We start from the raw sequence: 14,070 nt of genomic DNA, 5'->3' as shown, positions 1-14,070 counted from the left end.
AGAGGGGCATTATCACAGAAAAGGTATTAAGGTAAGACACAGGTGCTGAGTCGCAGATGTGTGAGATTTACTGTCAGAGAGGCAGCTTTGCAGCATTTGCACAAGAAGAAACGATAGAAAGAAAAAGTTACCCATCAGAGATCTATGGACTGAGCTGTACTAAAGTGAGCATAACTACACAGTAGAAATAAATGGGTCAAGGCACCCGAACAAGGTACCAGACATCTATGTATTGTTTACTCTGAACACACATTTACCCCATTTGTTCCTCAGTAACTTGACATAGAGCAGTTACGGCAACATGAAAGGGACATTTCATGCATGTAAATATGCTGTAGATAGAGCTGTATATGGAGGACCAACTCTGCCATATTTAAAAATAAATACAGAAATAAATAAATGCTCAATAAATAAATAAGCATACAATTAATTGCCACCAAAAATACAATCAACAAATAAATGTAATTAGAAATTATATTATAATGGCAGGCAGAAATGTTAAAAGGGCAGGCAGAAAGAAATAGCGGCGAAGAAATAACTAGGGTAAAAAAATACAAAGGAAGAATAAAACAGACAAAAATATTATAACATGCACATAAAAATATAATTAAAAAATGAAGTTGAAGATAATAAATGACAAAAAAATAAATAAGGTAGATATTAAAAAGGCAAAGAAATCAAAACAGTTATATACCTGTATGACTAGCTGTATAATTTAATTTCTACTTACATTTATTTGTTGTTTGTATTTTTGGTGGCAATTAATTGTATGCTTATTTATTTATTGAGCATTTATTTATTTCTGTATTTATTTTTAAATATGGCAGAGTTGGTCCTCCATACTGCTGTATCAACAAATCAACAAAAAGGCGGGTTCTGTATGTTACATCAAAATCTCCAAAAATCTGAAAAGAAGCAACATAAAAAATACATTTTGCTTGTGAGTAGGTTCATACGGGTCATTTCTGGATAATTTCATACTATATATACAAAAAAGAAACAACAACACTGCTTCATATTAAGCAGGATTTACACCAGTATCACATTTTTTACTTTTAACACTTTTGGTTTTATTAAAGGAAATATCTGATTTTCTGAGGTTCCAAAACAAAATGTAACATCTCTGTAAAGGCTCACCAGAGAGCATAACATAAAGTTAACATGACTATAACAGCTGAATGCAGTGATTTCCACGTTGCTCAGCAAAACGCTTCACAAATTTATTTAGATCCAATGCCTTTGTGCGTTTTGATTTGAGTACAACCAAACTTGATAGTCTCTTTTCTGTCATAGTTGACATCAAAATGTCTTCATGAGCCTGAGATGTCAGGCCTAACTAACATCATAGTTAGAGAAATAACGTTCTGCAACCTGATTTTTATCATCTCAAAATCAACATTGCAGCTATGCTAGCAACATTGTGCTTTCATTATGATTTCATTTCATAATTTCATCAGTTTTTACCTGTTTCATCCCGTGTCTCCTCTCCCCATGACCCCAGGCTCCCTCGCTTTGCCCCATTCGGTTTTCAAAACAATCAGTCTCAGTCGCTCTCGCGTCATCTCGTGCTGCATTCACTGCTGTCCGACATTAGAAATTAGCGGTCGTAATTCTCAAATTATCCATAATTTATAAGCCTCGCCACCCCTACCGCGAACTGGGGTGGCAGCTGGGGTGGCAAGGCTGTCATTTAGGGTGGCATTTGCCACCCTATGCCACCCCAGTAGATCCGCCTATGCTCTAAGCTACACTACATTCAGTATCGTTGCCATAGAAACAGACAACAGCGCCAATATATCAGAATTATACTAAAACACACGCAAATAATTTCCCACATAAAAAACAGGACTTTCAGTCCATTACAGTTTTCCGTTTTTAGAGGGTTGTTTATGTTGCGTTTATTAAGTGATGGCTGTGGTATATTAGCTTTCACTGCTATAAGCTTTCGCAGCAGTGATTGATTAATTTAAACACCTGCTCTACTGATGGTCTATCGGAGTTGGTGTTTAGGTTGAACATAAAGAACACCTTTTATTTGAAGCTTCTTGTAGCTACTGTTTTAATCCCGGCTTTACTTAAAACTTTTTCCTGACTTTGATAGTGTTGCCATTCAGTTGCAAGCACTGCGCCCCTTTTTCTTTTATATGTACATTTAAGATTTAGCGTGTTAAGTTGACAACTCATGAGCAAGCTGCTTTTTGCAATCTAGCAGGAAGGTAAGGATAGGATCTTGCAGGTGTGACGTCACTCTGCAGGGGGTCCAAAGATAAAAGATTTAAACAATTTTGGCATTGGAATTTCAGATTTAAGGGAGTTAGAAAGTTCACTTAGTAAAAGTGCAAATAATAAATCTGATTAGCGATTACTTTTAAGCTGGTTGAACATACTGCGACAGACTGGTGACCTGTCCAGGGTGATCCCACCTCTCACCCAGAACGTTGCGAGAGATATGCACCAGCACCTCCTGATCCCACTGAGGGATAAGGTTAAAGAAAATGGATGGTTGAACATAGTCCGCTCTCCCAGATTCTATCAAATCAGTATTGATACCCTCAGGGGCGGATTTAGGAAATTTGGGGCCCTAGGCAAAGACAGGCAGGGGGCCCCCTGAGAAGAAAACCCATAAAACAGACCCATTCTACAGATAGAGAAATGTTAATAGAATAGACATCCATTATTTGTTCTAGGTTTTGTCCCTCTCTTCTTGTCCCTTTTTCCTCTCTATTTATCAGCGTTCTGATGGCATTTTAGCCAAAGGATTTTTATCAAAAACATAATTAATGCGCACAAATAAGGATTAGTTGTATTAACCATACATGGAAACAGAGTTTTATGGGGCTCCCAGAACTTGGGGCCCTGGGCAACTGCCTAGTATTGCCTAATGGTAAATCCCCCCCTGGATACCCTGCTGGTGGATGTTCTTGACAGAAAGACGGAGTTGCTTAATCATATTCTGCTTAAGGCCCCATAAGATCTTGTCCGAATCCTGGTTTAAAAGTAAATTAATTTTAAAAAGTGACCCAAAATTGACTGTCAATAAATGTTCTCCAAAATTGATATATTTATTTGATTTCTTTGATTTGTACTGTCTGTTTAGATTTATGTGATATTTTTTGCACAAAATATATAAGTGAATATTGTAACAGTTATGTTTTCAACTGTAAGCATTAAATTGATAAATGTTATTCGCATTTTTTTGGCTTTATCCTTTCCAACAAAAAAAAAAGGCGTCGCGCAGGTAGCTCCCTTTCCTTATGAGCCGTCCCCACCAACTTTCAACACAAAGTTACACCCTTGTCTTAGACAACGCCTTAGCAGGTGCACTGAAAAAATTTGGCACGCGCACAGCGCGCGCATTATCTTCTAGGGGCTGAGCCACCCTTGTCTCTTAAACCTAGAGACGCCCCTGCTCCCACCCCCATGCTTCACAGTAGGGATGGTGTTCTTGGGATGGTTCTCATCATTCTTCTTCCTCCAAACACGGTTAGTAGAATTATGACCAAAATGTTCTATTTTGGTCTCATCTGACCACATGACTTTCTCCCATGACTCTTCTTGATCATCCAGATGGTCATTGGCGAACTGAAGATGGGCTTTGACATGTGCTGTTTAAGCAGGGGAACCTTCTCTGCCATGCATGATTTCAAACCATGACATCTTAGTGTATTACCAACAGTAACCGTGGAAACGGTGGTCCCAGCACTTTCAGGTCATTGACCAGCTCCTCCCACTGATTTCTCACCTTTCTTAGGATCATTGAGACCCCACCAGAGGAGATCTAGCATAGAGCCCCAGTCTGAGAGAGATTGACAGTCATGTTCAGCTTTTTCCATTTTCTTATGATTGCTCCAACAGTGGACCTTTTTTCACCAAACTGCTTGGTTATTTCCCCGTAGCCCTTTCCAGCCTGGTGGAGGTGGACAGTTTAGTCTCTAGTGTCTTTGGACAGCTCTGTGGTCTTGGCCATGTTAGTAGTTGGATTCTTACTGATTGTATGTCTTTATGCAGCGAACCACCTCAAACAGGTGCATCTAATTTAGGAGAATAAATGGAGGTGGACATTTTGAAGGCAGACTAACAGGTCTTTGAGGGTCAGAATTCTTTCTGATAGACAGATGTTCAAATACTGATTTACTGCTGGATTATACAAATGATTTATATATATATATATATATATATATATATATATATATATATATATATATATATATATATATATATATATATATATATATATATATATATATATATATATTTGGTTAGCCACCCGCTGCCGTTAACAATGTAAACCTCCAAGTTCTACATCTGGTGTATCCTCCTCTGGACTGTCCTCTCCATTCTACACCGACCTGGGGCTGTTCCAGTATTCGGCTGCTGATCTCCTCCTGCTCCCTGGGCTTCTGTCTGCGCCTCCACCGCCAGTTCTCCAGCTACACCCGGAGATCATGCTCCTTCCCCGCCGGAGATACATCCACCGCGGATCCCGTCGGAATTTCCACATCGATGACTCCAATCCAATACCATCATTCTGGTCCACTTCACGCCGCTCTCGCCGATATCCCGGTCGGACCGCTGACTTCAGTTCGCTTGCTAGCCTGGCTAAGGCAGCAAGCCCCGCCTCCGGTCATATCAACTCTCCCGTCAACTTTTGACTCCTGAATATCCGCTCTCTCACAAACAAGGGTCAGCTCATCCAGGATCTCATCAATGACCGTAAGTTGGACTTCCTCTGCCTCATGGAGACGTGGCAACAACCTAAAGACTTCTCCCAGCTCAACGCCTCCTCTCCACCTGGGTTTGTTTACCACTCTCTTCCTCGTGTTTCCGGTCGCGGGGGAGGTCTCGCGTTACTTCATCGCGAGAAGTGGAAGTTGTTGCCTGTTTCTATTCCTGTTTTCCGCTCTATGGAATGCTTTGCATTTGAACTGCCTGGTCCTACTCCAATATTTATTTCCATAGTCTACCGTCCCCCCAAACCACATTGTGACTTTTTAAATTAATTATCCATACTACTTACCCACCTGACTACTCTCTCTCCTAATGTCATTCTCCTCGGTGATTTCAATATCCATATGGACATTGTAAACCTTTCACTCACCAGAGACTTTTCCTCCTACCTGGACAGTTCTGGATTTCATCAGTATGTTGATTTTCCCACCCATATAAAAGGACATTCGCTGGACTTGATTTGCTGCTCTGGTTTAATCCCATCTAACTGTTCTGCTGATGATGTCCATATTTCAGATCACTTTCTTTTATCCTTCAACGTTTCCCTGTCTCTCTCCATAATCAAGCCTGTCCGTCAGATTTCCTTCCGCAATATTAAGAACATAAACACAGACATTTTATCCTCCCACATTGACAATATCCCAATCCCTGCTCTTTCCTCTCCGGACCACCTTGTCACACACTACAACTCTGGACTTTCCAATATTCTCAATTCCCTTGCCCCTCTCAAAACCCGGTCTGTATCCTTTTCCCGCTCTGCCCCTTGGTTTACTCCTGAGCTCCGCCTCATGAAAGCCAAAGGTCGGCAACTGGAACGCCTCCACAAAAAAACTGGTCTCTCCATACACAAAGAAATGCATAAAACTCATCTACTTCAATATTCAAATTCAATAGCCATTACTAAATCAAATTACTATTCTCACCTTATCTGCTCCAATGATGGAAATTCCAAGTCTCTCTTTTCCATAATGCATAAGATCTTTGACCCCCCTGATACCCTGCCTTCTTACATGTATTCTACTCAGACCTGTAATTCTTTGTCAACCTTCTTTAATGAAAAAATCTGCTCCATTCACCAGCAATTACATATGACCACCTTGCCTCCCACTTCCCCTCCGCCCCTCCCCCGTAGCCAGTCATTTTCCTCCTTCCTACTGCCCACTTCTTCTGAAATTTCTGACCTCATTCAAAAATCCAAGTCCTCTACCTGTTCTCTTGACCCCCTCCCAACAGCTCTGGTCAAAACCTGTCTTACCTCCCTCCTCCCCTTCATTACTTCCATTATTCATTCCTCACTCTCTTCTGGTATTGTACCTTCACTTTTCAAAACTGCATCTGTCTCCCCGATTCTGAAAAAACCTGGTTCTGATCCCACTAACTTTAATAATCTTCGTCCCATTTCTAATCTTCCCTTTATCTCTAAAATACTTGAAAAAACTGTGTCTGCTCAACTCCACACCTTTCTTACCCTCAACAGTCTTTACGAGCCTTTCCAGTCTGGTTTTCGCCCCTCTCATAGTACTGAAACTGCTCTAATAAAAATCACAAACGATCTCCTTATAGCTGCTGACTCCGGACTCCTCTCCATCCTCATCCTTCTCGATCTCAGTGCAGCCTTTGATACCATTTCTCATCCCATTCTCCTCAATAGATTATCCTCTCTTGGCATCTCTCACATCCCTCTTGACTGGTTCCGCTCATATCTCTCCGACCGCACTCAGTTTATTCAGCTCAAATCTTTCACTTCGCACCCTTCCCCTGTCACTTCTGGTGTTCCTCAAGGCTCAGTTCTTGGCCCCCTCCTCTTCATCACCTACCTTCTTCCCCTTGGCAGTATTTTCCGGAAATTCAACATTCACTTTCACTGTTATGCGGATGACACCCAGCTTTATTTATCCAGTAAACCCACTTCCTCACTCCCCCCCTTGTCCCTTACTAACTGCCTACTTGAAATTAAAGACTGGTTCACCTCAAACTTCCTTAAACTAAACAGTGATAAAACAGAACTCCTCCTCGTTGCCACTAAATCCACCCTATCTAAAATCAAAAGTTTCTCACTACCCATTGACAACTCCTTAGTCTCCCCCTCCCCTCAGGTCAAGAGTCTGGGTGTCATCCTCGACTCCTCCCTCTCCTTTCAGTCTCACATAAATAAAATTACCAGGTCTGCATACTTCCACCTTCGTAACATTAACCGTCTCCGTTCCTCCCTCACCACTCATACTGCCTCTGTCCTTATCCACAGCCTCATCACCTCCCGTATTGATTATTGCAATTCTCTTCTTTTTGGCCTCCCTCATAAATCTCTCCATAAACTTCAACTTCTTCAGAACTCTGCTGCTCGTGTCATCACCAGAACCCCCTCCTTCCATCATATTTCCCCTGTTTTTCACCAACTCCATTGGCTCCCAGTTCAATTCAGAATTCAATTTAAAATCCTTCTCTATACTTTCAAAGCCATCCATAACCTTGCTCCTCCATATCTGTCAGACCTCCTTCACATTGCCACCTCCTCCCGCTCCCTTAGATCCTCCTCCTCCATCCACCTCACTGTACCCCCAGCTCGACTTGTCACCATGGGGAGCAGAGCCTTCAGCCGCTCTGCTCCCCAGCTCTGGAACTCACTTCCTCCCGACCTCCGCAGTATTGACTCTCTCCCCTTATTCAAAGCCAGACTCAAAACCCATCTGTTCCAGCTCGCTTATTTGTGATATACTGCTCTTTTCCCTATCCATGATTGTTTTTTTGTTTTTTTTGTTTTTTATGTTCCTGTATCTGTATTTTGTATTTTCATCTCTTTTTATTTATTTTTTTTGTATTATTTGTAAAGTGACCTTGAGTGTCAAGAAAGGCGCTGTTAAATAAAATGTATTATTATTATTATTATTATTATATATATAGTAAGTGGGAGAATTTGCAAAACAGCAGGATGTTCAAATGCTTATTTTTATTATATTATAGATTAGATTTGTTCTGCCATTATCATTTATATATAAATGATAATGGCAGAACAAATCATTTTGGTCTTTGAATCTGGCTCTCTCTAACTGCAGGTCTTAGACATTAAGTCCAAACTGGGTCTAAAAAAAGAAAGAGGTTTGAAAGAAATCCTAAAAATGTTGCTCTCAGAGCCACGTTAAACTGTTTTATCTAAAAGGTCAACTTCAAGATGAGCACAGAATTAATACACTGATATTTCTTTCTATGAGATTATACAAATCTCTTATAATTAAACTTTTGTATTTAGTCATGTATTTCTCAAAAGATCAAATGTGATTGAACCCTACTTCAGTTTTATAGCAGCTACTTTAAAACTCCACCAAGTAATGAGATTCATTTATTTTTAGAAGAAAAAAACAAACTATAATATGTGTAAAACCAGGAATGGGCCTTTGTACAGTTGGCGTCTCTCACCTCCACCAACATCAGCAGATTTTTATCTGTCTGAAACATCTCTGGCCGGGGAGGTCAGGAAACGTCACGTTTGTTAAGCAGTCGTCCTGTGTGATTCTGTCAGGTGCTGTCCGTGGTACTGAACGGTCAACTTTTCCACATTATTACTTGTAAAATATTCAAAAGTCCTGATGTCAGCTTCTCTGAAACCTAAACCATTTACTCTGAGAGCTAATAATTTAAGCTGTTGAAGTTTTATGCAAACTTGGATTTAATGTCTAGAAGAGTACTGTTCTTATAATAATGTGATGAAAATGCAGAACATGGTTTTGCTTTTTCCTGCAGCAGCTCTTGGCTCTTCATGGTTTTCTTTGTGCTTTAGTTCATGTGTTCAGCTGCGGTTAAGAAATGGAAGTATTATCCCAGTCTGGAGGGCCTGATGCTGAAACATCAATAAACTTCTCTTCCACTGGGAGGAAAGATGTGATGTTTAGAGCCGCGGCTCCTGGAAACCAGATGATTCAAATGGATTTAATTCAACCTGCTGAATTCCAAAGACTTTCCTTTCCACAGATTTTCCAAACACAGAGAGGATCAGACCACTGAATAAAGTAAGACGTTCAATCAGCTAAAGATTTCCCTCCAAAACTCCCTTTGATCTCCGTTTCAGCCTAAAATATTGAGGCTTTTGTTTCAGTGTGTTTCTGTGAAATAATGTGAAGGGATTTAAAATATGAACATTTGCTGTTTTATATAAGAAGTATTTACAGCATCAGATATCCCGCATCTTTTCTATACTTCAATCGAAATGTCAAATTTCTGAGATGCAATAAAATAATTAGGTTGTTAATATTTATAAGGTTGTTTCAGGATAGTTTGCTCTTACTCCTTTTATGCTGTGTCAAGTCTGGGCTCCCTGGCAGAGAATCTTCGCTTCAGACACTAAGAGTTTAGATCATTTTGAGAAAAAATGAAGAAATATGATTTATTTGATGAACCTGACCTTATTTTTGGTTGTAAAAATAATAAAAAAAAAGTCATCAACTGAGTTAATAACTAAATTTGTATAAGCTCCTGTGAGATATGATCCTTTACTACAGTTTTGAATACATGACTAAATATTTTACAGATATATTTATTCTCGTTAATTCAGAAGTATTATCTAAAATTTATTAGAGTTAATGAACCTGACCTTTAGGGGGTAGAAACCATCATGTTTTAGACATGTGCTGTTCAGCTGTTTATATGTTTACCGAGATTAAAAATCAAATAAGATAAATCAACTTCTTCCAGTTATCCGAAACAAAACCATAAGATTCAAACCAAAGCAAATAACATTACCTCTAGTTTAGTCTGTTGTGACTCTGTTTGAAATCGTCCGATTAATGAAGCTGAATAAAGGTAATAATCCAAACAATCAGAGAAGGCCAAGAGATGCTCCCAGTCCTCAGGGTAAAAGAAACTTCCCGTCCTGCAGTGACCTGGACTCTTTCCTGTCTAGAAAGCTGATTCTTTCACCGTTGAATGTTAATCAAGCTGCTTTCTTCTCCTCTGTCTCCCATCAGATGGATGCCCTGCAGTGGCTGACCGATGACTCCTTTATTCCCGCCTCTGTGTGCAGCTTCCCGTGTCGGACGGGTGAGAGGAAGAAGGTAGTGAAGGGTGTCCTGTGTTGCTGGCACTGTGAGGCGTGCGAGGGGTACCACTACCAGGCCACCGAGTTCACCTGTGAACTCTGCTCCTATGAAATGAGACCGAACCAGAACCGGACGGGCTGCCAGCCGATACCTATAATCAAGCTGGAGTGGCACTCGCCCTGGGCCCTCGTGCCTGTGTTCATCGCTGTTTTGGGGATTATTGCAACAACTTTCGTCATTGTGACATTCATCCGTTACAACGACACCCCCATTGTTCGTGCCTCGGGCAGAGAGATGAGCTACGTTTTGTTGACGGGTATATTCTTGTGCTACGTCGTTACCTTTCCCATGATCGCCGCCCCTGATCTTGCAGTCTGCTCTTTGCGCCGGATCTTCCTGGGCCTCGGCATGTGTTTCAGCAATGCCGCTCTGCTAACCAAGACCAACCGCATCCACCGCATCTTCGAGCAGGGAAAGAAAGCTGTGACGGCACCTCGCTTTATCTCACCAGCCTCCCAGCTCATCATAACTTCCTCTCTCATCTCACTTCAGCTCCTGGGTGTCCTTGTATGGTTTGCTGCTGACCCGCCTCACACCTTTGTGGACTATGGAGAGCAGCGCACGTTGGACCCTGGGAATGCACGCGGCGTCCTAAAGTGTGACATCTCTGATCTGTCACTCATCTGCTCACTGGGATACAGCATCCTCTTAATGGTCACATGCACTGTTTATGCCATCAAGACTCGCAGTGTGCCTGAGACATTTAACGAGGCCAAACCCATTGGATTCACCATGTACACCACCTGCATCATCTGGCTGGCTTTCATCCCCATCTTCTTCGGCACGGCGCAGTCAGCAGAGAAGGTGAGTTTGCCACACTCCTGTTGTATTATGGAGGAATATCAAGACAACAATTTTCAGTCTCCTTGTAAAACCTGTAGATGTAATTAAACCTGCAATCATAATAAACCATAAATGTAGTAAAAATATGCAGCTTTTAAAGTAATAATCCCACAAACAGCCTAACTAACACTAACTAATACTAATAGATGAAGACGCACCTGATGCTCCTCGGTTGTTTTTTTTGCTGTGATGGGAGCAGAGTGTAGAACATAACTGATTCAGACAAAAGCAGGCAAAGAACAGCCTCATCTGTTGAAAACCTTTTTTTTTCTTTGTTTTTCAACAGTCAGTGTGTTAAAAATTAGTCTCATAAATAATAACATTCCTTTATAGGCTCCATCCTTATATTTATAATGTGCATTATTAGTATATCCTTATTGATTAGCTGCCAACAGTCAGGCCTGTTTCCCGATTAATAGAAGATCAGATGTAAGTATTTTCTAAGCTGCTGTTCAATGATCATTATTGGAGTGTCTGTGTTTTCCTGCCTGCCTTTGTCGCTGCTTGTGCCTCATTAAAACTATCATTGCCTTAGAGCCCAAATTCATTTAAAAAAATGAATTCATATCCGGAGGTGGGAGTTTATTCTCCATCTATCGCAGACTCTGCCAGACGTTCCCAGCAAACCCTCACAAAACGTTTGGGCCTATCAGGTCTGACCGACGTCCTCCCCCACCATCGGAGCCAACTCACCACCAGGTAGTGGTCAGTCGAGAGCTCCACCCCTCTCTTCACCTGAGTGTCCAAGACATGCGGCCACAGGTCAGATGAAACAACAACAAAGTCGATCATTGAACTACGGCCTAGGGTGTCCTGGTGCCCAGAGCACATATGGACACCCTTATGCTTGAACATGGTGTTTGTTATGGACAATCCATGACAGGAACAGAAGTCCAACAACAGAACACCATACAAATTCAGGTTAAGTGGGCCATTCCTCCCAGCCACACCCCCCAGGTCTCACTGTCATTGCCCACATGGATGTTGAAGTCCCCCGGAAGAACAAGGGAGTCCCCTGGAGGGGCCTTCTCCAGTACCCCCCCTAAGAACTCCAAAGAGGGTGGATAATCTGAACTGAATCTGAATGCATCAAGGCAACTATCTCTAGCCGGAAGCTTTCAACCTCGCGCACTAACTCATACTCCTTCCAGCTGCTTCTTCAGCCAAGGATCAGAAGGCCAAGGTCCGCGCCCTCGACTGCCACCCATCACACAATGCACCCAAACCCTTTGGCCCCTCCTACAGGTGGTGAGCCTATTTGAAGGGGGACCCATGTAAAAGCCCGGCCACGAGGCACTCTCCAGCGTGCCCCACCTCCAGTCCTGGCTCCAGAGTGGGGCCCAGGGGACCCACGTCCAGGCGAGGGAACACTAGGTCTACTTATTGCATTCATCATAAGGGTCTCTGGGCTGGTCTTTGTCTGATCCCTGGGACCTGTCCGCCTTGGGTGACTCTACTAGGATCATAAACCTGCTGACAGCATAGCTCCTAGGGTCACTGGGACACTAAAACCACTCCACCATGATAAGGTGGCAGCCCAGGAAAGGGTAGTCTCAAACTGAAAAAAGAAAGAAAAAAAATTTGAAAAAACAAATATTTAAAAAACAATTATTACCATAAGAGTTAGAGAAATTGATGCTATAGCCCTAAGCTAAGCTACAGTATGCATTTCATTCACGCAAACATTAATGTTTTCATGGGAACAGAAAGTCACTCTGAAATGTGAAATGTAATTTCTTCCAGACATCGTCCACATCTCAGGATGTGGACGATCCTGAGACATCCAGACATATTTTTCTATTTTTAACTGGGCTAAATGATGTATAAATATAGAAATCTCAGAGCGTCTCTGAAGCCAGTTCAGCATATGGTGGATCTAATTTATTATTATCTATGTGGAAGCCAGGAGGAGAGCTTCCCTCAGATTCCTTCCAGGTATTTTATTCCTTCTAACGGATTTCTAGGAGAGCCTTATAATGGAAATCAGACTCACTCAGAATAGATGTGTTTTATTTTCCTATCTCACTCACACAGCTAATGTAGGAATATCTATGATTTAGCAAAGGAATAGAACTATTTAGATTGACAGGTAGAACCTTCACCCTTATTCAACATGAAAAATAGTTTTTCTCTCATTGATTTTGAAGCAGGCAGTTGAGGCTGAATAGAGTGGATGACAAAGACAAGAACCTGCAGAGAGTTTTGCATTTATTGGAAGTCAATGTAAATTACATCAGGGGGGAACGCTATCTGATCCATAGTTCCCCTGTGGCGCGAGCACAGGGCGGCTGTTACGCGCCTTTAGTGAGCATGCGCGTTTCCTGTCGCTTGCACGGTGAATCGTGCCGCCTGCGCTGTACGGAGATGCAGAGGAAACCGTATCTGATGGGGAAACGCAGCTCGACGTAACACCGGTATTTCCATCTGGAAAACGCTGTTTTGCTGCTGGAGTCCTCCTCACTCTCCATCTCTCTGTGTGTGCTGTACGTTAACACCCACCAGCAGAAACACCCACCTACCCAACTGACAGATGGAATCTCACTATACATCAGCCAATCTCACCCTCCCCTCTCTGATGACAAGGCGCGCACGAGTCCCATCATGAAAAAAAGGTTAATCGAGCGAACTGAATAACGTGCATTAACAGGGTGTCTGCAATGGTAACTGCGTTATAGTTACAGTCAAAGTAGTTAGTTGGATTACTCGTTACTAAAAGATAACAGCGTTAGTTACGCTGTCACTTTCAAAACGCGTTACTCCCATCACTGTTAATATATATCGAAATATATTGAAATATATATTTTAGATGTGCAAGATAAATATTGAAACATTAATGGCGAGTAAAGCTTCATTTCATTTTTTGTCAGACTGGTGACGAATTTTTGCCCTAGTGTGTTAAAAATTTTTGCCCATTGTCTCTTGTTAAAATTTGTCCATGTGCAGTAGCTACTCTGCACTACAGAAGGATAGGAGAGCTCTGGGCGCACCAAAGCTACGCCCTCAGGTGACCGGAAGTGACATCACAGTCGTAATGCAGGTGATTGACAGGTTGAGTCGCAGGAGAGAAGCAAACTAAGAGAAGCTGGAGGTGAAACAGTTTGGACCTGATCAGCTGAACATCAAAATTAATCATCAGTCCAAAGACAGGTGGAGACGGTTCACTCGTGTGGTTTAGCTCCAAGTCTAGGCTAACTGCATGTAACGAGGCTAAGGCTTTATCCTGCTTCCCTGCTATATATATATATATATATATATATATATATATATATATATATATATATATATATATATATATATATATATATATATATATATATATATATATATATATATATATATATATATATATATCTATCTTTAAAGAAATACACTCTATATATTGCTAATGTGGTAAATGACTATTCTAGCT

General features: G+C 41.4%; 1 protein-coding gene across 1 annotated transcript in view; it reads left to right on the top strand.

The window, feature by feature from the left end:
- LOC119798199 (metabotropic glutamate receptor 8-like) overlaps positions 1-13,698 on the top strand; it is a gene marked incomplete at its 3' end in the record, with an annotated part of 104,580 nt that extends 90,882 nt beyond the window's left edge. The window contains exons 9-12 of the mRNA XM_038307550.1: positions 9,687-10,622; positions 11,652-11,721; positions 11,813-11,909; positions 13,605-13,698. Coding sequence (XP_038163478.1) covers positions 9,687-10,622; positions 11,652-11,721; positions 11,813-11,909; positions 13,605-13,698 — 1,197 coding nt within the window. The remainder of the gene's footprint in view (positions 1-9,686; positions 10,623-11,651; positions 11,722-11,812; positions 11,910-13,604) is intronic.
- Between the last annotated feature and the right edge of the window lie 372 nt (positions 13,699-14,070).

This window comes from Cyprinodon tularosa, unplaced genomic scaffold, assembly GCF_016077235.1.
Source record: "Cyprinodon tularosa strain WSP-4 unplaced genomic scaffold, ASM1607723v1 ctg613, whole genome shotgun sequence".
Classification (NCBI taxonomy): Eukaryota; Metazoa; Chordata; class Actinopteri; order Cyprinodontiformes; family Cyprinodontidae; genus Cyprinodon; species Cyprinodon tularosa.
The sequence above is the reverse complement of the archived record's forward strand: the minus strand, read 5'-3'. Positions and strand labels throughout refer to the sequence as shown.